The following is a 24442-nucleotide window of genomic DNA, read 5'->3' as shown; positions in this document are numbered from 1 at the left end:
GTGGCTCCTCAGGAAAAAGACCTGGTGATCTGCTACCATAAAGATTACAGCCAAGAAAACCTTGTAGGGCAGCTCTGCTCTTTTATGTGGGGTCACTATGAGTCGAAAACAACTCAGTGGTACCAGACAAACATGAATCTCTTAAAAAATTTTCTACATAACGACAATACCATTATCTGACCAAACAAAATCGATAATAATTTCAAAATATTATGTAATATCTAGTCCATGTTCAGTCTCTAGTTACTCTCAAACTGTTTTCTAGTCCATGTTCAGTCTCTAGTTACCCTCAAACTGTTTTGTTTTTTTTTTTTTCTTTCCTTCCCAAACTGGATTTTTAAAAGTAGTTTGTTTGAAACGGGATGCATTTGGTTGTTGACTGTCTTAAAATCTCTTTTAATATAGAACAGTTCTTCCTCCCTTGCCACCTTGTTTCCCATTTTACTTTGATTTGTTAAGAAACTGAGACAGTAGACTTAGTTCTCAGAAGGGACCAGTCCCTGAAGAAGGACATCAAAAGGGTCAGCCAAAAAGGAAGACGACCCTCAAAGAGATGGATTGACAGTGGCTGCAACAGTGGGCTCAAGCATAGCAGTGATTGTCAGGATGGTGCAGCGCCATGCAGTGTTTCTTTCTGTTGTGCTTAGGGTCACAAAGAGTCAGAACCAACTCAACAGCACCTAACAACAACAACAAGAAGAAAATAGTTATATAGAATAGAGTGTTATACCTGCATTTGTCTGATTCTTCTTTGTGGCATCCTTTGCCTTGTTCCTGTAGTCTTTGAATTTCGTATAAATTGGAAGATAGATTTAAAGACTTGTTTAATTTCAGGCTAAACCCCAGATACTTCATAGATGATGCTGGATCTTTCGTTTCCTGTCACAACGTTGAGTTGTTCCACGATTAACGGTGCTAAGATTGGTCAGTGTATTTAGATTCTAGAGGTTGTTATTGTTGTTTTGTTTAAGCAAAATCAGAGACTGACTCGACAGTAGCTAACAATAACAAACTAACTGGGATAGCATGAAGTTTTTGTGAAATGCTTTCATAACTATTTCTAGGATTTGTGGAGTGCCCTTCATATACCTCAAAACAATAGAAAGCATTCAATAAATATAGATTTGTGTTTTAAAGCTTTTTCATACTCCTTTATTTTTGTTGTCCTTTAATTGTGTGAAAACATTTGGCATTTTATTTTTTCCTTCTAGATTTTCAACTACTGATGTTACAAACAATAAAATATTGGAGCATAGAGTTGAGGAAAAGACTTAAACCAGGTTGGTAAATAATGGAAGTGCAAAGAAATAATAAAACTACCATTTATTGTTATAAAGGATGTTATTAGGATAAATGACTAAATTGGAATATGGACTATAGCGTGCTGTATCAATGTTAAATTTTCTGAATTTGATAAGTGAACTGTTACTATTATAAGAGACTACTCTGAAGTATGGATTACACCTCAACATAAAGAAAAAAATCCTCACAGTTGGACCAGTGAGTAACATCATGATAAACAGAGAAATCATCGGAGTTGTCAACAATTTCATTTGACTTGGATCTACAGTCAATACCCATGGAAGCTGCAGTCAGGAAATCAATGTATCGCATCGGGCAAATCTGCTTGCAAAAGACCTCCTAAAAGTGTTCGAAAGCAAAGATGTCACTTTGACGACTAAGATACACCTGACCCAAGTCATGGTATTTTCAGTTGCCTCATGTGCATACGAAAGCTGGACAGTGAATAAGGAAGACCAAAGAAGAATTAATGCCTATGGGGTTGGTGAATATTGAGTATACCATGGACTGCCAGAAGAACAAACATACGTCTCGGAAGAAGTACAGCCAGAATGCACCTTGGAAGCAAGGATGGCGAGACCTTGGACTTATAATTAGGAGGGATCTGTCCCTGGAGAAGGACATCATGCTTGGTAAAATAGAGGGTGAGCGAAAAAGAGGAAGACCTTCAATGAGATGGATTGACACAGTGGCTCCAAAAATGAGCTCAAACATAGTAACGATTGTGAGGATGGCACAGGACCAGGCACTGTTTCGTTCTGTTGTACTTAGGGTCGCTAACAGCAACTCTGAAGTATCTAAGGGTGAAGGGGCATGATGCATGCAACCTACTTTCAAATGGTTCAGGAAAAATAATTGATTTGTTATGTGCATTTGTGTATGTATGAATGAGCTTGGTGAGATTGTAGATTAGTAGGAGCTCCTATATGGCTAGTGGGAGTATAAACTGGTCCAACTTTTTTGGAAAGCATTTTGGCAATTTATATCATGTTTCTAAATCATTTAACCCAGCAATTTTACTTTTTCTCCTGGAGTAATTTTAGGAAAGCTACAAAAAGATACACGTATATTTATATCAGAATGGTTTACAATTGAGAAAACCGTCAACAGCCTAAATATCTGACAACGTGAGAATGGTTTTGTTGTGTGCTATTGAGTCAGTTCTGATACATAGGAACTCTATATGACAGAGTAGAACTTCCTCGTAGGGTTTCCTAGCCTGTAATCTTTGCTAGAGCAGATCACCAGGTCTTTTCTCCTGTGACACTGCTTTTGAGTTCAAACCGCCAGTCTTTCAGTTAGCAGCCTAGCACTTAACCATTGCACTACCAGGGCTATGTAATTAAATATTGTACAGTTATTAACAATGATGAAATATTGTACAATCATTAAAAATGATAGATCTACATTTATTGACACAGGATGTCTATTATATATTTTTATGTGTCAAAGTAGGCTACTAAACAGTATTCAAGAAAGGTGCATGTACACAGGTATATGAGCGTGCATATGTGTTTCGTTAGTATATTTAGATGGATGTAATCTGCATGTGTGTGTGTGGATAAACATCTGCAGAGATGACACCTGTATGGTGCCAGCGGTTATTTTTGAATAGTAAGTTTGTAAGTGATTTTTGTACTTTTTTATATTATTTGACTTTTTAAGAAGAGTACATATTACTTTTCTCATCACATTTTTTAAAGATAATGCTCTTGTTCAGGTCATGTGCTTTTGATTTAATTTGAAACACATGCAACCACTTTTGGTATGCAATGAAAATAATGCTATATTTGCTGATACTCTGAGGCAGAATTCAGAGATTCTGTGCATTGTTGGTCAACTGTTTTCATTCTGTTATACGCGGCCAGAGTCTGTTTCCTTAATTCTCTATTAGCTGCCTTACAAATGTGATGCTGCTTACACAGCTTAGCTGAAGTACTTACCATTATTGGAAAATCTGAAGAGCATGCTTTGTTAATGACAGTTGTATAGTACTTTTATGTACAGAATTTATGTATTTACATTTAGTAGTGGCCAAAAACATGTTCTTTGATATTAATACTGATTATTACTTTTACGGTTTATTTAATTTTTAACAGTCATTTTGAAAGCATTTTTTTCATTAAACTTTCATTTTACATTTTTGCTTTTCTTTTTTTAACAGGTTTCTCTTCAGTTAGTTAAAAATATGGACCCCGAAACAGGGGGACCAGAGATTGTCAAAGTGACACCTCTTCAACAAATGCTTGCCTCTTGTACTGGAGCTATACTGACATCACTAATGGGTAAAAGAATGTTGGCGATATACGTAGGTCATGCAACTTTGAATGAATCAATGATTCCATTTGAATTTTGCCAGCTATGAAATAATGATAGTAGTATTTTTTTCCTTCATCAGGATGATAACATGAAAAGAACCCTGGACAGTGAGTCAAGAGACTTGAATTACAGTCTTTGCTTGGCCATTCTCAGTGTGTGGCACTTAGGGATAGGCCCTAGTTACCTCGGAAGTTCATTTTTTCATCTGTGAAATTAGGAGCTTAGGCGAGGAGTTCTTTGAGTTCCCTGTCAGCATTAACATTTGATGACTTAATTCTCTTTTTTAAAAACTAAGCATGAAGATGGAATAAAATATTAGCATAATGAATAGTACAGCATTAGGGCAATAATACAAATTATGTTTTACTTTGCTGCATAAACAGTGAATTTCTTGAGTTCCTCTGGACCACATTTTTTCAGTTTTTTATAGTCAGTTTCTTACAGATATAGCCAGCAAGCATAATTAGGGTATAACATGTTAATCTTAAGATAGCTGGATGATTTAAATGACATAATGTGATTAGAAATAACATACACTAATCCCTTTATAATGTAGTATCTTACTTCAGCTCAGAATTTTAGGGTTTAAAAGGCCTTTAGAGATCATCTCATGTAACCTCCCAAACGGGGGAGGAGAAGTTGTCTTAGAGCCACTATTTGGCATTTTTTTCTGCTTGGATAAAATATAGCATGCTAATTAAAACTATTCTCCTTTGCCATACTGTTCCCAAATGGAAAAACCAGGGCTTCAGACCAGTTCATTCCAGTTTGACCCCTGCTGAGAATTTGCCTTTCCACCCCAGATGTACTGAATCAGAGTCTACATTTTATCAAGATAAGAATCACCTGGGGATCTTGATAAAATGTAGATTCTGATTCAGTACATCTGGGGTGGAAAGGCAAATTCTCAGCCGGGGTTTGAACCAGAATGAACGGGTTTGAAGCACTGGGAATAACACAACCACTAAAGTGGTAAAGATAATTTATGGCTAGCTTTATCAAATTTGCATTAACTATAGCTTTTATTTGGTACAGGTGAATTTAACAGATTAAGATGACTAATATTGTTTGATTATTGGTTACTTGCAATCCAAAGTTACTCTCAAATATTTAAGTAGACTTTTGGAGCTTCTATTTCTTACCTTAGAGCACATATTTTCTTATAAATGCTAGTATTTTCGTTTTAAGGCTAATGGAATTCTAGTTGAAGAAATATTTTAAGTGACAGTTTAATGTTTGTCTTCTCATTGATCCTCTTTAAGCAAAATTCAGGGCAAAATAATAGAATATTACAGTCAGGACAACCATAAAATAAATAACCTCACCCATTATATAAAACCAAAAAAACCTGTTGCCATCGTGTTGCTTCCAACTCATAGTGACCCACTATATACTCATGAGGAAATGTACGATTTGATGTATTTCATGTTTTTTGGGAAAACTTTTATACAGTTTACAGATTGTTGTTGTTGTTAGTTGCCATCAAGTTGATTCTGACTTGTGGTGACCCTGTATGTGCAGAGTAGAACTGCTCCATAGGGTTTTCAAGGCTGTGACCTTTTGGAAACAAATCACCAGGCTTGTCTTTCAAAGCACCTGTGGGTGGGCATGAACCACTAACCTTTCAGCTAGTAGTCAAATGCTTAACTGTTTGCACCACTCAGGGACTCCCCAATTTCCAGGTATCACTCGTTAACTGAAATTTATGTATCTTAATAGTGACACCTCTGGATGTTATTAAAATTCGGCTCCAAGCCCAAGGCAACCCACTTTCCAAAGGTATGTTCACTAGTTACCCAGAAAATGTTTTTTAAATATTACTGCATTCATTTTTGTTTGAATAATGTTTTCTTTGTTAATTTTTAAAAATCGGTGCCTCTTTATCCTCATGCAGAAACATTTTTTCATCACTTAGTTGCACATGATGTCTAGGTGGAGAACAAATATGTCACATATAATACTCCTATGAACCTACCAATAAAGGACATAGGATAAATAGATTGAAAAATTATAAAGAGACTGTTATATATTTGGCCATAAGCCACAGGTAAGGCAGAATTATACTTGCAAGAATCTTAGAATCTAGCTTCCTCCTCCGTCCTAGAGCCATACCCATCTTAGAACATTCATGGAAGCCATCTAACAGTTGCTTAAATACAGTGAGGACTGAAAATTCATTACATTAGCAAGCAATTTGATTAATTGCTGGACAGTTTACATGGAATTTGAAAAGAAAATTTTTACATTTTTATTCGATGGGCAAAAATAGCAGTTCCTTGATCAACCTTTTAAAGCTTTGTGAAGATAATGGCATTTTAAAACTTGTTTAAATAGCAGGAGACAGACTGTTTGGACGATGAGAAAGTTGGCTCATACATAAATGCCATTCTGTTGAATGCACACCAGTGAGATGGAATGAACCACAGGTATACTTCAGAGGAAGGAGGAAAGGATAGATGGATTGATTATAGGAAGTTAACAAAAAGTAAATTAGTTTCTTACACATTAAAGAAACTTTGAAAGCAGAACGAGGTGCTTAAAACAGAATTATGTATATTCAAACAGAAGACGATTTTGGTAGCAAGAATAAGTTCAGACATGGGAAAGAGTTGGTATTAAAGAAGTTGTAATGAATTAGGTGGAAACTGATGAATGGCTAGACTGAGTGGTAAGATACAGAGAAAGGAACAAAGCATAACATTTATATTAAGAAGAGCTTTTTTTTTTTTCATTATCTGTTTTTGTTGGAATTTCCTTGTACATCATAGAATTTTCTTTTGGTCAAATAGAGAGAATGTGTACCCATTTTATTTTTAAAAGGGGTTTTCCTCCTTTATCTTCCCTTTCTATTCCTTTGGATAACTGTGGATAACTTTGGATAAACTGTGAGTTTAGAGCCTAGTGCCATACTATTAAGCAAATCAAACTATGTATGTTTCATCCTGAAAGATGGATGTAGTTATTTCTCTTTCCAAAAGGTTATTTCTCTTTTCATAACTTTCTAGTCTCATTGTACTTCCCATTTGTTCGTCTATAAAAGAAAGTTGTGTGAAGTAGTTATTGACTGTTGAAATCTTCTTTGTTAGGAAAATGTTTTCTATATAGTAATGGACTCATGGATCATCTATGTGTCTGTGAAGAAGGCAACAAAGTTTGGTATAAGAAGCCAGGACGTTTCCAGGGAACATCGGTAAGGAGATTATATTATTTAGAATCACAGTATATTTTCTATTTTTATATTTAATCATACACTTGAAAGATTTTCCTAATTGCAGGAGAATAAAAGTCTCTTTTATAGCTAGCACAATTGTCTACAGTTAAAAGGTAGATAATGAAGTAAGGAAAAAGAAAGGAAAAAGCACTTCTTTGCTTTTTAACTCTTAGTTAATTTTTGTCCAGTCGTTCAGCTTTTTATGTAGAAAGATAATTTGGTTGCCCCTTCCAACAAGTTTCTTTTTTCTTCTGACTCAAGGGAAATGAAGGGCTTTAAAGTGGGAAATGATAAGGTTATCTAATCCAACACTGTCAGTTAACAAATGAGAAAACTAACCCAAAGGAGATTAAAAGATTTGCCCTAGATGCCTTAGTAAGTCAGTCAAGCATAGAAAGGATCTTAAAAGTTACGGTAGAAGTACCTGCCCGGTGAATAAACATTCCTGAGTGGTAGAAATACATCTTTTCTTTAATACTTTTGGGATTAGTCACTGTAATGCCCACTTTGCTCTTTTTAAAAAATTAAACTTTCATTTTCAGATAATTGTAGATCGTGTGCAATTATAAGAATACAGACATTTCCCGTTTGCCATTTCTCTAGTTTCCTTCAGTGGTGACATCTTACAAACCTACATAGAGTGCAGTATCACATCCAGGACACTTAAACTTTGATGACGTCAAGATTCAGAACAGTTCCATCACCACGAGGATCCCTCGTGTTGCCTTTTTACAGCCACAGCCATTTCCCTTGTGCTCCTAACTGCTCCTTAACCCCTGACAACCACCAGTCTGTTCTCCATTTCTGTAATTTTGCCATTTCAAGAATATTATATAAATGAATCATAATGTGTGTAACCTTTTGGGGTTGCTTTTTTTTCCCCCACTAGGCATAGTTCTCCAGAGATACATCTAGGTTCTTGCATGTATCACTAGTTTGTTCCTTTTTATTGCCGAGTAGTATTCCATGCTATGGATATACCATAGTTTAACAGTTCACCCATTGTTCTAGAAGGCATTAAACTTTGTGTGGACTCAAACTCCAAACTCTGACCCTTCTGTGGTGGGCAGCAGGCAAAATGCTTACTCAACCTTCAGCTGCTGCTTTTTTGCCAGGTCCCTTGCTGTCTTCCTAGCCATTATTTGTGGTGGATTTTATATGTAAGTGTGAGGACTTGTGCCCTGTAATATACAGCTTCTTCTCTTCCAGGATTTCTTTCTCCCTTAACTTTCTGATTATGGTTCTACCTCGCTCCCCCGGTGTCTGTATTCTGCTTCCTCAAGCGAGTAAATGTACCATTCCTTGCCACCCAAGCTTCAGGTACAATGTATAGTCCCACATGCCAAGGGCTGCAAGCTCACAAATCTCACCCATTGTAAATCTCTTAACCGTAGACTTCCCTCCAGTTCTGCCTGCTTTTGGCTCCTCTCCAGAGATTTCAATAGTGAGCTTTAATAATATTTTTCTCAGATTTTATAATTGTTTTCTTTACGAGAGCATGTCTGACTGATTATCTGCCATTACTCTCTTTCCTTTTTATGATCATTTTTGAAAGCTTGATTTCAGATCCTTAGTAAAACAATCCAGAGCTGACTAATGTACAGTTGATTCTGTAAGTAGGAAGTATCATCCAGAAATGTTTCGTTTTACTCTTGTTTGAAAGTTGAAGAAAAAAAAATTTTTTTTTTAAGAATTAAAAAAAAAAGTTGCTGTTGAGTCAGTTCTGACACATGGCAACCAAATGTGTAAACATACATAAATCATAGACTCTCATATTTTTTAAATAAATGCTTAAAAAATCAAATTACCAATCAGTTATCAATGTACACTCTTTGTGTATCATGTTCAGGGTTGTATTTTGACTACTATTTTCTATTATAATTTTAGGATGCTTTTTTGAAAATCATTCGAAATGAGGGCATTAAATCCCTGTGGAGTGGCCTTCCCCCTACCCTGTAAGTTGAAATTTAATATTTTTCATACTAAGTAAAAGCCATTGTTTTGCCCTATAACCATCATGGTTGCACGAAGTCTTGCATTTTTAATGTTAGAACTCTTTTACTTTCGCAAGTATTATTTTGTGGGTTCCATGACCACCCATACATTTAGTGACTCACTAGAAGCATTCACAAAACCTAGCCAAAGTTATACTCCTGGCTGTGGTTTTTTATAACAAAAAGATACAGTAAAGGAAAAAAAAAAAATCAGGCTTTGACCTGGTGTAGGCTTCCAAAATCATCCCTTATGCACTCACACAAGATGTGCTTATTATTCTTCTAGCGGTGAACTTCAGCAACATGTGCTAAGTGTTTCTGCCTAGGGAAGCCCACTAGAGCCGCAGAAACAAAGGCTTTTATTGGGGTTGATGACGTAGGCATATTATGCCTGTATGACTAGCTGCAGTTACCAATATTCCAGAAACCCAGGAGGAAAGCAGGTGTTTACCATAAATCACATTGTTGGGACAGAACAACCTTGAAAAGTTGTTTTAGTGCTCCAGATATACAAAACCTTATCATAGGGACTATTCTAAGAGCTAAATTCCCAAAAACTGGTCAAAGGTGAGGCCTGCAAGTATAGGCTGTCCTGAAGACATACAAGCTTTGAGTGGCCAGGCCTGCTGTGTTGTCTTTGGTAGACAAGCATAGTTTCTTTTTTTTTTTTCCCCATGTCCTGAAATTAGAAATTTGGTGTTCATTTTCTTTTCCTTTATCTTACTAAAACATTGAGAAATGTCTGCATACTAAGATATATTGCAATATGTATACTTTCCCTTCTTCAGGTAGTTTTCATTCTATACGAAATAGCTCTCAGGAATTAAATGATCAACTAGCAAGGCTAAATGTAAAAAATTCTAAATAATGCCTTGCTTTTTCTCTGCCTCCTTTCTTTCTAAGGACTCATTTTATGCTTTTTATGGAGCAAACTACTTAATTTTGAGGCAGATATTTTTAACAATACCCAAGATTATAAAGTTAGTGACAGACATAAGACCAGCAGTCAATTCTCCTTCACATTAGACATCTGTAAGTATGATCTGTGAAAGCATTGTAGTTAGATTGTACACATACCCTGGTTTTCTGTTGCTTAAATATTAAACACCATTGTGCCAGTTTGTTTGAATTTAACAAACTCAAATTTGTATTCAAATTTAATTAGTAATTCCCTTTTGATATTTTCATTTAAAAGAATACATCACTGGAGTCCCTTAAAACCAGTATCTATAATTCTGGTGATGCTAGTTATAATTTATTTCTAGTTATAGTAAATAAGATACATGGTCCATGGTTCAAAAACATTTTATAATTGCTACTATACTTTTTATTTCTGTGATTCTTATGTTGTGGTCAATGTAATTGGGAAGGAAGATCCGGGAGACCAGGAACAGAACAAGTCAAGGAGATAGAGAAGTGTCCTCATTTGTCTTTTTCTATTTGTTAATTGAGCATGTGCTTTGTATATGATCTGAGTTTGGGTATACAATACTTATTTAATGTTTATATTGTAACTTATCTTCAAAAGTAGAGTGTAAATTTATAGAGGGCAGATATCTATCATATCTTTTTATTGCCTACTAAGTTAAACACTAATGAAAACCCTACAGATTACAATGGTCCAATCCCATCGTGCATGGGGTTGGCCTGTGTCAGTAGGCAATTCGATGGCAGCTAACAGCAACAATTTAGACACTAGTAATTTTTAAAAGAAAAGAAAAACTAATCTCATAGGCTAATTTGTTGTGGTTTTGGATTTTGCAAAATTTAAAGGTTTTACTTTCTATTTAATAACAGTTGGGTATGTTTTAAAAAAAATTTTTTTTTTATGTTTAAGACCTTCTCATAATTTTGAACAACTCTTCGTGTATTTCTAACAGAGTGATGGCAGTTCCTGCCACAGTTATTTATTTTACCTCCTATGATCAATTAACTGCTATTCTGAGATCTAAATTAGGAGAAAATGAAACCTACATACCAATTGTTGCTGGAATTGTGGCCAGACGTAAGTAAGATATATGCTATATTTTCATTTTAATTTCTCATTAATGTTTATTATTAAATTTTAATATTCACAGAGAATTTACAGCATAATTGGTAATTGAATAATACATAGAGTACTGGTAGTAGACATTTTGCATTATAGTTTGTACTAATTTGTTAATATCTTTACTCCAGAAGTCACATGGTATAGTGATTGCCATTAGAATGAGATGGGATCAGCACATCCCTCTTAAATCTTAGACAGAGATTTTAGAATGATATCAGGATTCATTCTGATTCACCTGAACATGTAAGGTGTCATTTGGGACCACACATGATCAATAAGTGCTTCAAGTCCTCTTCACGTTCAGCAGGCAAGATTTGTGTCTTAATGTATAATGTAGGTTGTTAACGAGTCTTCCTCCAATCCTGATGCCATGTTCTTCTTTATATAGTCCAGCTTCTCAAATTATTTACTCAGCATACAGATTAAATAAGTATAATGAAAGGATACAATCCTGATGCACACCTTTCCAGACTTTAAATCATGCAGTATCCTGTTCTGTTCGAACCGCTGCCTCTGGTCTATGTACAAGTTCTTCATGAGCACAATTAAGTGTTTTGGGATTCCCATTCTTCTCAATGTTATCCGTAATTTGTTATGATCCACACAGTCAAATGCCCTTGCATAGTCAATAAAACATCGGTAAACACCTTTCTGGTATACTCTGCTTTCAGCCAGGATCTATCTGACAGCAGCAGCGATATTCCTGGTTCCATGTCCTCTTCTGAATTTGGCCTGAATTTCTGGCAGTTCACTGTCAATGTACTGCTGCAGCCAATTTTGAATGATCATCAGCAAAATTTACTTGCGATATTAATGATATTGTTTGATAATTTCTGCATTCAGTTGGTTCACCTTTCTTCGGAGTTAGGCATCAATATGGATCTCTTCTAGTCGGCTGGCCAGGTAGCTCTCTTCCAAATTTCTTGGCATAGATGAATGAGTACTTCCAGTGCTGGATCCATTTGTTGAAACATCTCTTTTGTTACTCTGTCAATTCCTGGAGCCTTGTTTTTCACCAGTGTCTTCAGTGCGGCTTGGACTTCTTCCTTCAGTGCCATTGGTTCTTGATCATAGGCTGCCTCATGAAATGATTGAACTTTGACCAATTCTTTTTGGTACAGTGACTCTGTGTGTATTCCTTCCATCTTCTTTTGATGCTTCCTGCATCGTTCAGTATTTTACCCATAGAATCCTTCAGTATTCAACTCGAAGCTTAAATATTTTCTTCAGTTCTGTCAGCTTGAGAAATGCCAAGTGAGCTCTTCCTTTTTGGGTTTCTAACTCCAGGTCTTTATACATAACATTGTAATACTTTCTCTTCTTGAGCCACCCTTCGAAATCTTCTGTTCAGCTCTTTTACTTTGTTTCTTTTGTTCACTTTAGTTTCTTGATGTTCAAGAGCATGTTTCAGAGTCTCTTCTGACATCCATTTTGGTCTTTTCTTTCTTTCTTTGCTGTCTTTTTAATGACCTCTTGCTTTTTTCACATATGATGTTCTTTATGCCATTCCACAACTCGTCTGGTGGTTGGTCGTTACTGTTCAATGCATCAAATCTGGTTTTTTTTTTTTTTTTTTTTTTAATAATTTTTATTGTGCTTTAAGTGAAAGTTTACAGATCTGTTCAGTCTGTCACATATAAGCTTATATACACCTTACTACATACTCCTATTTACTCTCCCCCTAATGAGTCAGCCCGCTCCTTCCTTCCAGTCTCTCCTTTCATGACCGTTTTGCCAGTTTCTACCCCTCTTTACCCTCCCATCTCCCCTCCAGACAGGAGATGCCAACACAGTCTCAAGTGTCCACCTAATACAAGTAGCTCACTCTTCATCAGCATCTCTCTCCAACCCATTGTCCAGTCCCTTCCATGTCTGATGAGTTGTCTTTGGGAATGGTTCCTGTCCTGGGCCAACAGAAGGTTTGGGGACCATGACCCCCGGGATTCTTCTAGTCTCAGTCAGACCATTAAGTCTGGTCTTTTCATGAGAATTTGGGTTCTGCATCCCACTGTTCTCTTGCTCCCTCAGGGGTTCTCTGTTGTGTTCCCTGTCAGGGCAGTCATCAGTTGTGGCCAGGCACCATCTAGTTCTTCTGGTCTCAGGATGATGTAAGTCTCTGGTTCATGTGGCCCTTTCTGTCTCTTGGGCTCATAGTTATCGTGTGACCTTGGTGTTCTTCATTTTCCTTTGATTCAGGTGGGTTGAGACCAATTGATGCATCTTAGATGGCCACTTGCTAGCATTTAAGACCCCAGATGCCACACTTCAAAGTGGGATGCAGATTGTTTTCATAATAGGATTTATTTTGCCAATTGACTTAGAAGTCCCCTTAAGCCATAGTCCCCAAACCCCCGCCCTTGCTCCGCTGACCTTCGAAGCATTCAGTTTATTCAGGAAACTTCTTTGCTTTTGGTCCAGTCCAGTTGAGCTGACCTTCCCTGTATTGAGTATTGTCCTTCCCTTCACCTAAAGTAGTTCTTATCTACTAACTAATCAGTAAATAACCCTCTCCCATCCTCCCTCCTTCCCCCCTCTCGTAACCACAAAAGAATGTGTTCTTCTCAGTTTATACTATTTCTCAAGATCTTATAATAGTGGTCTTATACAATATTTGTTCTTTTGCATCTGACTAATTTCACTCAGCATAATGCCTTCCAGGTTCTTCCATGTTATGAAATGTTTCACAGATTTGTCACTGTTCTTTATCAATGCGTAGTATTCCATTGTGTGAATATACCATAAATTATTTAACTATTCATTCATTGATGGACACCTTGGTTGCTTCCAGCTTTTTGCTATTGTAAACAGTGCTGCAGTAAACATGGGTGTGCATATATCTGTTCGTGTAAAGGCTCTTATTTCTCTAGGGTATATTCCAAGGAGTGGGATTTCTGGGTTGTATGGTAGTTCTATTTCTAACTTTTTAAGAAAACGCCAGATAGATTTCCAAAGTGGTTGTACCATTTTACATTCCCACCAGCAGTGTGTAAGAGTTCCAGACTCCCCGCAGCCTCTCCAACATTTATTATTTTGTGTTTTTTGGATTAATGCCAGCCTTGTTGGAGTGAGATGGAATCTCATTGTAGTTTTAATTTGCATTTCTCTAATGGCTAATGATCGAGAGCATTTTCTCATGTGTCCGTTAGCTGCCTGAATATCTTCTTTAGCGAAGTATGTGTTCATATACTTTGCCCACTTTTTGACTGGGTTGTTTGTCTTTTTGTGGTTGAGTTTTAACAGAATCATATAGATTTTAGAGATCAGGCACTGGTCGGAGATGTCATAGCTGAAAATTTTTTCCCAATCTGTCGGTGGTCTTTTTACTCTTTTGGTGAAGTCTTTACATGAGCATAGGTGTTTGATCAAATCTGTTTTTGATATGGTTTCTGAATTCAGGTGGGATATATTCAAGGTTTTCCTTTGGCTCTCGTCAGCTTGTTCTAATTTGCTTCAGCTTCAAGTTGAACTTTCATATGAGCAATTGATGGTCTGTTCTAACTGATGATATCGAGCTTCTCCATCATCTCTTTCCACAGATGTAGTTGATTTGTTTTTTGTGTATTTCTATGGCAAAGCCCATGTGTATAGTCGCCATTAATGCTGTTGAAAAAAGGTATTTGAAATGAAGTAGTCATTGGTCTTGCAGAATTCTGTCATTACAATCTCTGGCATCATTTCTATCACCAAGGCCATATTTTCCAATTATCAATTCTTGTTTCCAACTTTCGCATTCCAATTACCAGCAATTATCGATGCATCCTGATTGCATGTTCGATCAATTTCAAACTGCAGAAGTTGGTAAAAACCTTCAATTTCTTCATCTTTGGCCTTAGTGGTTGGTGTGTAAATTTGCATAATAGTCATATTAACTGGTCTTCCTTATAGGTGTGTGGATATTATCCTATCACCGACAGCGGTGTACTTCAGGATAGATCTTCAAATGTTCTTTTTGATAATAATTGACTAACTTCATTAGAGATTTGATTTTATAGGTTTATAGACATTTCAGAATAAAAATCTTACCCATCATGAAATATTAATTTTTAATGTGTATTTGCATATTACATGTTTTTTTTTTTTTAATTGTCTTTATTAGTTGGTGCAGTAACTGTGATAAGTCCATTAGAATTGATTAGAACCAAGATGCAGTCTAAGAAGTTTTCTTACAAGGAACTGCATCAATTTGTCAGCAAGAAAGTGTCTGAAGGTGGTTGGATTTCCCTTTGGAGAGGCTGGGCTCCTACTGTTCTTAGAGATGTGCCTTTCTCAGGTAGGTCTTGTCTTATTACTATCTGCTAAATTTTAGGTAGTAACTAGTATTTTAAACCCCTTTAAGCTTAAAAGTAAATTATCAATAGTGGGCTCTCAGGTCTTTATGAGTCTTTATTACTGAATGTTTTCAAATTTAAGCCTGGTTTTTCTTTTATCCTTTTATTTAATTTCCTTTTAAAGATTAATTGGTATGATTTCATGTTCAGAGAATGCAGATTACCTTTAAAATTATTCTAAATAAGACATATTTAGTAAGGTAGGTAAACTACTATAAATCTAAATATTATAAAATATATTTAAGACTACCTATGAATTGTATTGACTCCTACTTTTTTCAGTTATTAAAGATAAAAATTTCATTAAATGAGTAGCCTCTTATAGATCACATACGAGATTTTATTGATATATAAAATCATGAAAAGGAAAAAGTACAAAACTAACAAATAACTTATAAAATTTGCATACTTTAGTAGTATTTCATAGAAGCTGCTTTTCAGACCTGAAAAAAATACTTATTGACAACATGTATTAACATTCCTGTTTTTTCTTTTTCTCTTTTTATTTTCTTTTTGTGTGTGTGTGTGCTGTTTTTTGTCCATATCTCAACCCCTCTTTCTCTTTTCATTAGTATTTTTCTCCAATCTTTTGTTTTCAGTTACACTGTGTAGAAACATACAATGTATAATTAACCATAGATTCCTAGGCCAATTATTTTTTCTTTACTTTTTTATTATGTGGTATTTGATATATCAAAACTAACATAGATATAAGTTAGAAAGTATATTAATGAAATGAGTACCTGTGAATTCACCACTTCAAACTATGAACAAGAACGTTATAATTTTTAAATCATGAAACCACATACGTGCTCTTCTACTGTCCCACCCCATAACCGCTGTACTGAATTTTTATTTGTGAGCCATTTGATTAAAATAACTAGTTTTACCAAATATGTATTACTAAAAAAATATACTTTTTTGTTTTGTCTATTTTTGAGCTTTGATGAATGTTTTTTTAACCTAAAATTTTGCTAAGATTCACTCTTATTTTTATATGTACTGTGTTTTCTTCCTTTTTACTCTTGTTTATATATGAATAAGCAAGTAAACAGTGCTGCTGTGAACATTTTTAAAGTTCCTTGGTGCATATGTACAGGATTTTCTACAGTAATGGCTTTTCTGGTTTATATGAGTTATGTACATTGAGGTAATGTCAAGTTCTTTTCTAAAATAATCAAATGAATCTATATGGTCACCAGCAATGTATGAGATTTCTTGCTGCATCACACCAGCACTTTTATTATCAAAGTTCTTAATTTTTGCTTATCTAGTAATTTCAAGTGATATCTTACTTTAATTTGCATTTTCTTGATTATTAATGAGATCGGGCACTATTTTATTGGCCATTTATTTATCCATTATTGATTTGGAGTTATGAATTAAAAGAGAGATTCAATCTCATTTTCCCCTTTATGGACAGGCAATTGCCCTGTTTAATATATTGAATAATCACACTTACTCCCAAGATCTGCAGTGTCACCTCTGTCGCATCAGATTTTCACGTATACATGGGTCTATTTTATTGGTCATTTAACTAACCATGTGCCAGTACCACACAATCTAAATTATTAGAGCTTTATAGCAAATCTTGATCTCTTGATGACACCTTATTTTTCTTCCCTAGTGTCTTTATTTCTTAGTGCTGCTATAACAGAAAGATCACAGGTGGTTTGCTTTAATGAACAGAAATTTATTTTCTCAGTTTAGGAGGCTAGAAGTCTGAATTCAGAGTGCCGGCTCTAGGGAAGGCTCTCTGTCTTCACCTTTTGTTCCTTGGTGATCTTCATATGGCATGGCATCCATCTTACCCCATCTGGGCCTCCTTGCTTCTGTGCCTAATCTGCTCCTTTTATATCTCAAAAGTGATTGGCTTAAAACACAATCTATATTGATGTGGCATCATTAACATAATAAAGAAAACCCTGTTCCCAAATGGGATTACATCCACAGGTAGGTTGTTGTGTGACTCCCAGTCGATTTTCACTCATAGTGACCCTATAGGACAGAGTAGAACTGCCCCATATGGTTTCCTAGGCAGTAATCTTTACAAAAGCAGGTTGCTACCTCTTTCTTCGTTGGAGCGGCTGGTGAACGAACCTTTCGATTAGCAGCCGAGTGCCTAACCATTGCACCACCAGGGCGTCTTCTCCACAGGTATAGGGGTTAAGATTTACAACACATATTTTTTGGGGGGGCACAATTCAATCCATAACACTTAGGAATATCTTTTTTATTCTCAGGCTCTAACTTTTACATGTAGACATTAGAATTATCTTGTCAGGTTCCATGAAAAATCCATGTTCATTAGAATTGCGTTTTATCTCTAGATCGACTTACGGGAAACTGACAACTTTATTATACTGAGCCTTTCCATCCACAATCATGGTATATCTCTTTATGTATATAAATTTTCTTCATGGTCTGTCAATAACCCCACTGCCGTTGAGTCAATTCCAACTCATAGTGACCCTATAGGACAGAGTAGAACTGCCTTTAGGGTTTCCAAGGAGCACCTAGTGGATTTGAACTGCTGACCTTTTTTTTGTAGCTCTTAACCACTATGCCACTGGGCTTCCCAGTCTTTCAATAGAGATTTAGAATTGTTGGCATGAAAGTTGTATACATCTTTTTTTTTTTTTTTATTATTTTAGATTTATTTATAAGTACTCCTTACACCAGCACCACCCTCATTCAGCATTTGGTAGCTATTTTAAAAGCTGTTTTGTTTTTTTTTTAATTGTGTTTTCTAGGTATTTGTGGCTGGTCCAGTTGTAATTGAATTTTGTTTATTATATCCAACCACCTTTAAAACTGTTATAAATTCTCATTTGTCAGACTATCTTTTGGGTTTTCTATGTAGACATTGGGTTTTCAATGTACACAATAATAAAAAAAACAATAATAGTATATGTAAATTATGACTGTTTTGTTTCTTATTATCGATCCTAATAGTTTTGTTTTTTTCTTCATCTAACTCTGCTGCCTAGTACAGTTTTGAATAGTACTAACGATAATGTGGAAACCCTGGTGGTGTAGTGGTTGAGAGCTATGGCTGCTAACCAAAAAGTTGGTGGCTTGAATCCACCAGGCACTCTGTCATTTTCCTCATTTTAAAGGAAATAGTTCTGTTATTTCACCAATAATTATCCTTTATCAACTTAAAGAAGTTCCCATTTATTCCTAGCTTTCTGAGAAATTTGCTTTTACTGAAACAGGGTTGAATTTTATGAAATGTTTTTCCATCATTTTAGCTTATCACATGTTTTTTCTTATTTAATCTGTTAATGTTGTGTATGGTATTTAAAGATTTTATTACTTTAAAATTTTATTATACTAAGTTAACTTATTATATTTATTATATAATATATATTATATTTTATTATATACTTTCACATTACTGGGATAAACTCAACTTAGTCATAGTATATAATCTTTTATGAAATACTTCTGGCTTCAGTTTGCATATTATTTGTTGTTGTTAGTTGCTGCCAAGTCAGCTCTGGCTCATGGCGACCTTATATATAACAGAATGAAATGTTGCTCCTGCACCATTTTCACGATCACTGGTTTGTTCGAGTCCATTGTTGTGGCTATTGTTTCAATCCATCACATCTCATTGAGGGTTTTCCACATTTTTGCTGACGTGCTACCAACCACGATGTCTTTTTCTAGTGATTGGTCTTTTCTGATGAAAAAGTAAGTGAACCAGTGTTTTGCCATTCTTGCTTCTATGGAGCATTTTGGTTGTATTTCTTCTAAGACTGATTTGTTCGTTCTTCTGGCAGTCTACATTGTATTCAGTATTCTTTCCCAGCACCACAATTTGAATGCATTGGTTCTTCTGTCTTCCTTTTAACATTGTCCAGAATATGAGGCGATCGAAAAGAGTATGGCTTGAGTCAGGCACACCTTAGTTATCATAGGGACATGTCTGCTTTTTAAAACATTAAAGAGGTCTTTTGCAGCAGATTCTCCTCAAACAGTATGTTGTTTGAATTCTGTTTGCTGCTTCCGTGGACATTCATTGTTGATCCAAGTAGAATGAAATCATTGACCACATCAATTTTTTTTCCATTTATCATGATACTTTTTATCAGTCCTTGCCAATTATTTATTTAGGATTTGTACACCTATGTTCATGAGTAAGATTGGCCTGTACATTTCCTTTCTCTTGCTGTCTTCGTTAGACTTTGGAATTAAGGTCCTACTTTACTGATACATTTTGCTTATAAGACTGCTAGAATATTACTGAGAATTTGGTTCTTTTTTTTTTTTTTTAATCCCATCTAGTTATGTGTGTAAGCAGAAAGCAGGGTATGTAATGATTGGAATTTGTCCTTGCCTTTAATGTATAATAACATCATAAATCTTTAAATTTTATATTTTATTTCTAAATATGTATTCATTTTATTTTCTTTTTTCATAGCAATGTACTGGTATAACTATGAAGTTTTAAAGAAGTGGTTGTGTGAGAAATCTGATTTATATGAACCGACATTTATGATCAACTTCACTTCAGGGGCATTGTCTGGTTCTGTAAGTTTATTCTTTTGTTGTTGATATTTCAGAATAACAATGATTGTCAAATTATTTAAAACAAAACAAAATATATAGTATTTCATATATATTGAGATAGCACTTTCGAGCTCTTCTGCTTTAAAAATTTTCTAAGCAATATGTTATTAGCCATTAAAATATTTAAAAATGTACTGTTTCTGTGTTTTTACTATGTTATAAATATATGATAATTTTCTGAGAAAGTTTTGAATTTTTAGATCTGTTATAAATACATGATAATTTTCTGAGAAAGTTTTGAATTTTTAGATCTGTTATGATAATAATGATAACACTTCATATAGTGCTTATTTACAGAATATTTTATAGTACATTAGTTCATTATACCCGTACCTCTTTAATAAGAGCTTTTCTTTAAATATATCTGGTTTCATTTTAAGTTTCAGTTCTGTTATGTTTTTTATTATTATCCATCTGAAATAACATGCTAATTAGAAGAATGAAGAAGCATTTTAGGAAACATTTAAAGGTAGATTTAACCAATTTTACTTTCTCATAGTTTGCAGCTGTTGCAACTTTACCATTTGATGTGGTAAAAACACAAAAACAGACACAACTTTGGATGTATGAAAGTCATAAAAGTAAGTTTAATTAATTTAAAACACTTTTAAGATGCCATGAAAATTTTTTTCTATTTTTTTTTTTTTTACCATCATTAAGCTAGGGATATCTAAAATAGGGAGAACTCTGCTGCCTTATTCTTTATTTATTTTAATGAAGCTAGTATGTCATTAGAATCTAATACCCAGAAAAAATAGTTTAAACCCAATAAAAAATATGAGATCTTAAAGTCTGATGTTTCTTGTCTGCCATCAGTTAAGTCTTATATTTGCCATATAGAAGATTAAATTATCTTTGTTATTCAAAATCTAAATTTTTTTTTGTTATTTTTTCTATATAAACCCACTTAGACATCTTCTCCCATTCTTCATGCAACTACTGAGTGCCTACTCTGTGTCAGGCACCATACTGGGACATACAGATAAATGAATCAATTATCAAGCCCTTGAAGCACTCATAATCTAGTGAGGAGAAGCTGCTTAGAAGTATTTTAGGATGTAGTAAGTGCCAGATCCTACTATAGTGCTAATTTTGACCTCATTTATAAGTGTGTTATTTTTATTTTTATTTAGTTTTTAAAAATTTAATCTCTGGTTTCAGCTTTTCAAACCTGGCTCAAATTCACGTATTTTGCCAGGCATTAAACTTTTTTCTCTGAACGTATGCAATATTTTAAAACACTTGAAGATAAATAAAAGAATCTTTTAAAAAGCTATTATACTTGGCCAGTAAACTTATGAAAAAATGATCAATCTTAGTAATAATTAGAAAAAGTCAACTAAGAACAGCAGTGAGAGGATTTTTATATGCATTGAATTGTTGGGGACAATGTGGAGTAGTGGGAACTCTCATGCCGTACTGGTGAGAGTATAAAGTTGGAACAACTACTTTCGAGAACAATTTGGCAATATCAACAAATGTCCTTTGTCCTAGCAATTCCAGTCCTATTCATGTGTCCTAGAGAAACTTTGAGGAGCCCTGGTGGCACAGGGGTTAAAGTGCTCAGCTGCTAACCAAAAGGTCAGCAATTTGAACCCACCAGCCACTCCATGGGAAAAAGATGTGGCAGTCTGCTTCTGTAAAGATTTACAGTCTTGGAAACCCTATGGGGCAGTTCTACTCTGTCCTATAGGGTTGCTATGAGTCAGGATTGATTCGACGGCAGTGGGTTTTTTTAATTTGTGGTTTAGATAAACTATTTCACATGTGCAAGGGTATTCATTACAGAATTCTTAATAATATCACAAAGTTGGAAACCACCTAAAAATGTCCCTTGGCAGGAAAGTAAATAAATTATGATAATACATATGATGAGATAACCTGTTGCTGTCAAGTCAATCCCAACTCATAGCAACCGTATAGGACAGAATAGAACTGCCCTATAGGGTTTCCAAGGAGCAGCTCATGGATTTTATATAATAAGATACCATATAGGAATTAAGATGAATAAACTATAGCTACGCTCATCAATATAGATAATCCTAATCACACTTTGTAGCCCTGGTGGCATAGTGGTTAACAACAGGGCTGCTAACCAAAAGGCTGGCAGTTAAATCCACCAGCCACTCCTTGGAAACCCTATGGGGCAGTTCTGCTCTGTCCTAAAGGGTCGCTATGAGTTGGAATCCACTTGACGGCGCCTGAAAACAACAAGGCACATTACAGGAGTAAATATGCTTGTGATACCGTTTACGTAAAGTTGAGAAAATGACAAAAGAGTAAATACTGTTTTAGATAGTTCAGATATAGTAAAAGTTTAAATGCATGCATGAGGAAGATTAAAAAAAGGAAAGAGGAGAGTGGTTACCTCTGGAGAAGAGAGAGAGAATAAGATTGGGGAGGGATATACAGGGAGCTTCTGTGATTTGAAAAATACAGTCGTTAAGATTTAATACATTTTGATGGTCATTAAGTGGGTATTTGTCTCACTATTTTCTATACTTTTCTGTATGCTGGAAATGTTTCATAATAAAATTGCTTCCTTACAATGTAAGAAGTTGCTTATTACCTAAAGGAATAGCTCTTTAATGTTGGAACTGTAGGCTTTTTTTTTTTATATACTTTAGGTGAAGCTTTACAGAACAAACTAACTTCTCATTAAACAATTAGTACACATATTATTTTGTTACTTTGGTTACCAACCCCACAACATGTCAACACTCTCCCTTCTCGACCTTGGGTTCCCTTTCACCAGCTTTCGTGTCCCCTCCTGCCTTCTAGCCCTTGCTGCTGGGCTGGTGTGCCCCTTCAGTCTTGTTTTGTTTTATGGGCCTGTACAATCTTTGGCTGAAGGGTGAGCCTCAGGAGTGACTTCATTACTGAGCTAAAAGAGTGTCTGGAGGCCATACTCTTGGGGTTTCTCCAGTCTCTGTTAGGCCAGTAAAGCTGGCCGTTTTTTTGTGAGTTGGAATTTTGTTCTACATTTTTCTCCAGCTCTATCCAGGACCCTCTATTGTGATCCCTGTCAGAGCAGTCAGTGGTGGTAGCCAGGCACCATCTAGTTGTGCTGGACTCAGTCTGGTGGAGGCTGTGGCAGTAGTGGTCCATTAGTCCTTTGGACTAATCTTTCCCTTGTGTCTTTGGTTTTCTTCATTCTCCCTTGCTCCTGACAGGGTGGGACCAGTGGAGTATCTTAGGTGGCCGCTCACAAGCTTTTAAGACCCCAGACACTACTCACCAGAGTAGAATGTAGAACATTTTCTTTATAAACTATGTTATGCCAATTGAGTTAGAAGTTCCCCAAGACCATGATCCCCAGCCCTCAGCCCAGTAATTTGGTCCCGCAGGGAGTTTCGATGTGTCTATAGAGCTCTATGACCTTGCCTTGGACAAGTTGTGCTGGCTTCCACACTATTGTGTAGTATCTTACGCTTCCCCAAAGTTACCACTTATCTATTGTCTATTTAGTGTTTTTCCATCCCCACCCCTCCCCCTCCCTCATAACCACCAAAGACTGTTTCTTTTTGTGTGCAAGCCTTTTCATGAGTTTTTATACTAGTGGTCTCCAGCAATATTTGTCCTTTCGTGAATGACTTACTTCACTCAGCATAATGCTCCCCAGATTCATCCATATTGTGAGATGCTTTGCAGATTCATCATTGTTCTTTATTGTTGCATAGTACTCCACTGTGTGTATGTACCATAGTTTGTTTATCCATTCATCTGTTGATGGGCATCTAGATTCTTTCCATCTTTTTGCTATTGTGAACAGTGCTGCAGTAAACAATGGGTATTTTTTACTCCACTGTGTGTATGTACCATAGTTTGTTTATCCATTCATCTGTTGATGGGCATCTAGATTCTTTACATCTTTTTGCTATTGTGAACAGTGCTGCAGTAAACATGGGTATGTATATGTCTATTTGTGTGACAGCTCTTATTCTCTAGGATATATTCCTAGGAGTAGGATTGCTGGGTCATATGGTATTTCTATTTCTAGCTTGCTACAGAAGCACCATATCGTTTTCCAAAATGGTTGTACCACTTTGCATTCCCACTAGCAATGCATAAGAGTTCCACTCTCCCCGCAGCCTCTCCAACATTTGTCATTTTCTGTTTTTTGATTCGTACCAGTAATGTCGGGATGAGATGGTATCTCATTGTGGTTTTGATTTGCATTTCTCTAATGGCTAGTGATCGGGAGCATTTCCTCATGTGTCTGTTAGTCTCTTGAATGTCTTCTTTGGTGAAGTGTTTATTCATATCCTTTGCCCATTTCTAATTGGATTATTTGTCTTTTTGTTGTAGAGGTGTTGGATTTTCCTGTAGATTTTAGAGGTTAGACCTTTGTCAGATTTGTCACAGCCAAAAATTTTTTCCCAGTCTGTAGGTTCTCTTTTTACTCTTTTGATGAGCATAAGGGTTTAATTTTTAGAAGATCCCAGTTATCTAGCTTGTCTTCTGGAATGGAACTGTAGGCTTTTAAGGTTCCACTAGTGCTCTGCCATGGCTTCCATTCAGCCGATACTCTTAACATTAATTAACTCTGCCTTAAAAATAGAAGTTAGTTTGGGGTTTGAGTCCTACAAGATTAGAAATACCAGGCTACGTGATTTCCTTTCTTTCATGAGTAGTTTTCAAAATTTAAATGAAATAACTT

General features: G+C 35.5%; 1 protein-coding gene across 10 annotated transcripts in view; it reads left to right on the top strand.

Moving 5' to 3' along the window:
- SLC25A40 (solute carrier family 25 member 40) overlaps positions 1 to 24442 on the top strand; it is a 90976-nt gene that overhangs the window by 5807 nt on the left and 60727 nt on the right. For 7 of the 10 annotated variants that reach the window (XM_049893162.1, XM_049893161.1, XM_049893165.1 and 4 more), the window contains 9 exons: positions 1212 to 1280; positions 3467 to 3587; positions 5341 to 5400; positions 6708 to 6811; positions 8720 to 8787; positions 10707 to 10831; positions 14973 to 15146; positions 19634 to 19743; positions 20282 to 20363. In XM_049893162.1, coding sequence (XP_049749119.1) covers positions 3491 to 3587; positions 5341 to 5400; positions 6708 to 6811; positions 8720 to 8787; positions 10707 to 10831; positions 14973 to 15146; positions 19634 to 19743; positions 20282 to 20363 — 820 coding nt within the window. In that variant the 5' untranslated portion in view covers positions 1212 to 1280; positions 3467 to 3490. Of the gene's footprint in view, positions 1 to 1211; positions 1281 to 3466; positions 3611 to 5340; positions 5401 to 6707; positions 6812 to 8719; positions 8788 to 10706; positions 10832 to 14972; positions 15147 to 19633; positions 19744 to 20281; positions 20364 to 24442 lie in introns of those variants that run through there. The other 3 variants (XM_049893159.1, XM_049893158.1, XM_049893166.1) reach the window with 2 other exon arrangements.

The sequence above is a fragment of the Elephas maximus genome, chromosome 8 (assembly GCF_024166365.1).
Source record: "Elephas maximus indicus isolate mEleMax1 chromosome 8, mEleMax1 primary haplotype, whole genome shotgun sequence".
In the NCBI taxonomy this organism is placed as follows: domain Eukaryota; kingdom Metazoa; phylum Chordata; class Mammalia; order Proboscidea; family Elephantidae; genus Elephas; species Elephas maximus.
Note: the sequence above shows the minus strand (reverse complement) of the source record. Positions and strands in the feature narration are given on the sequence as shown.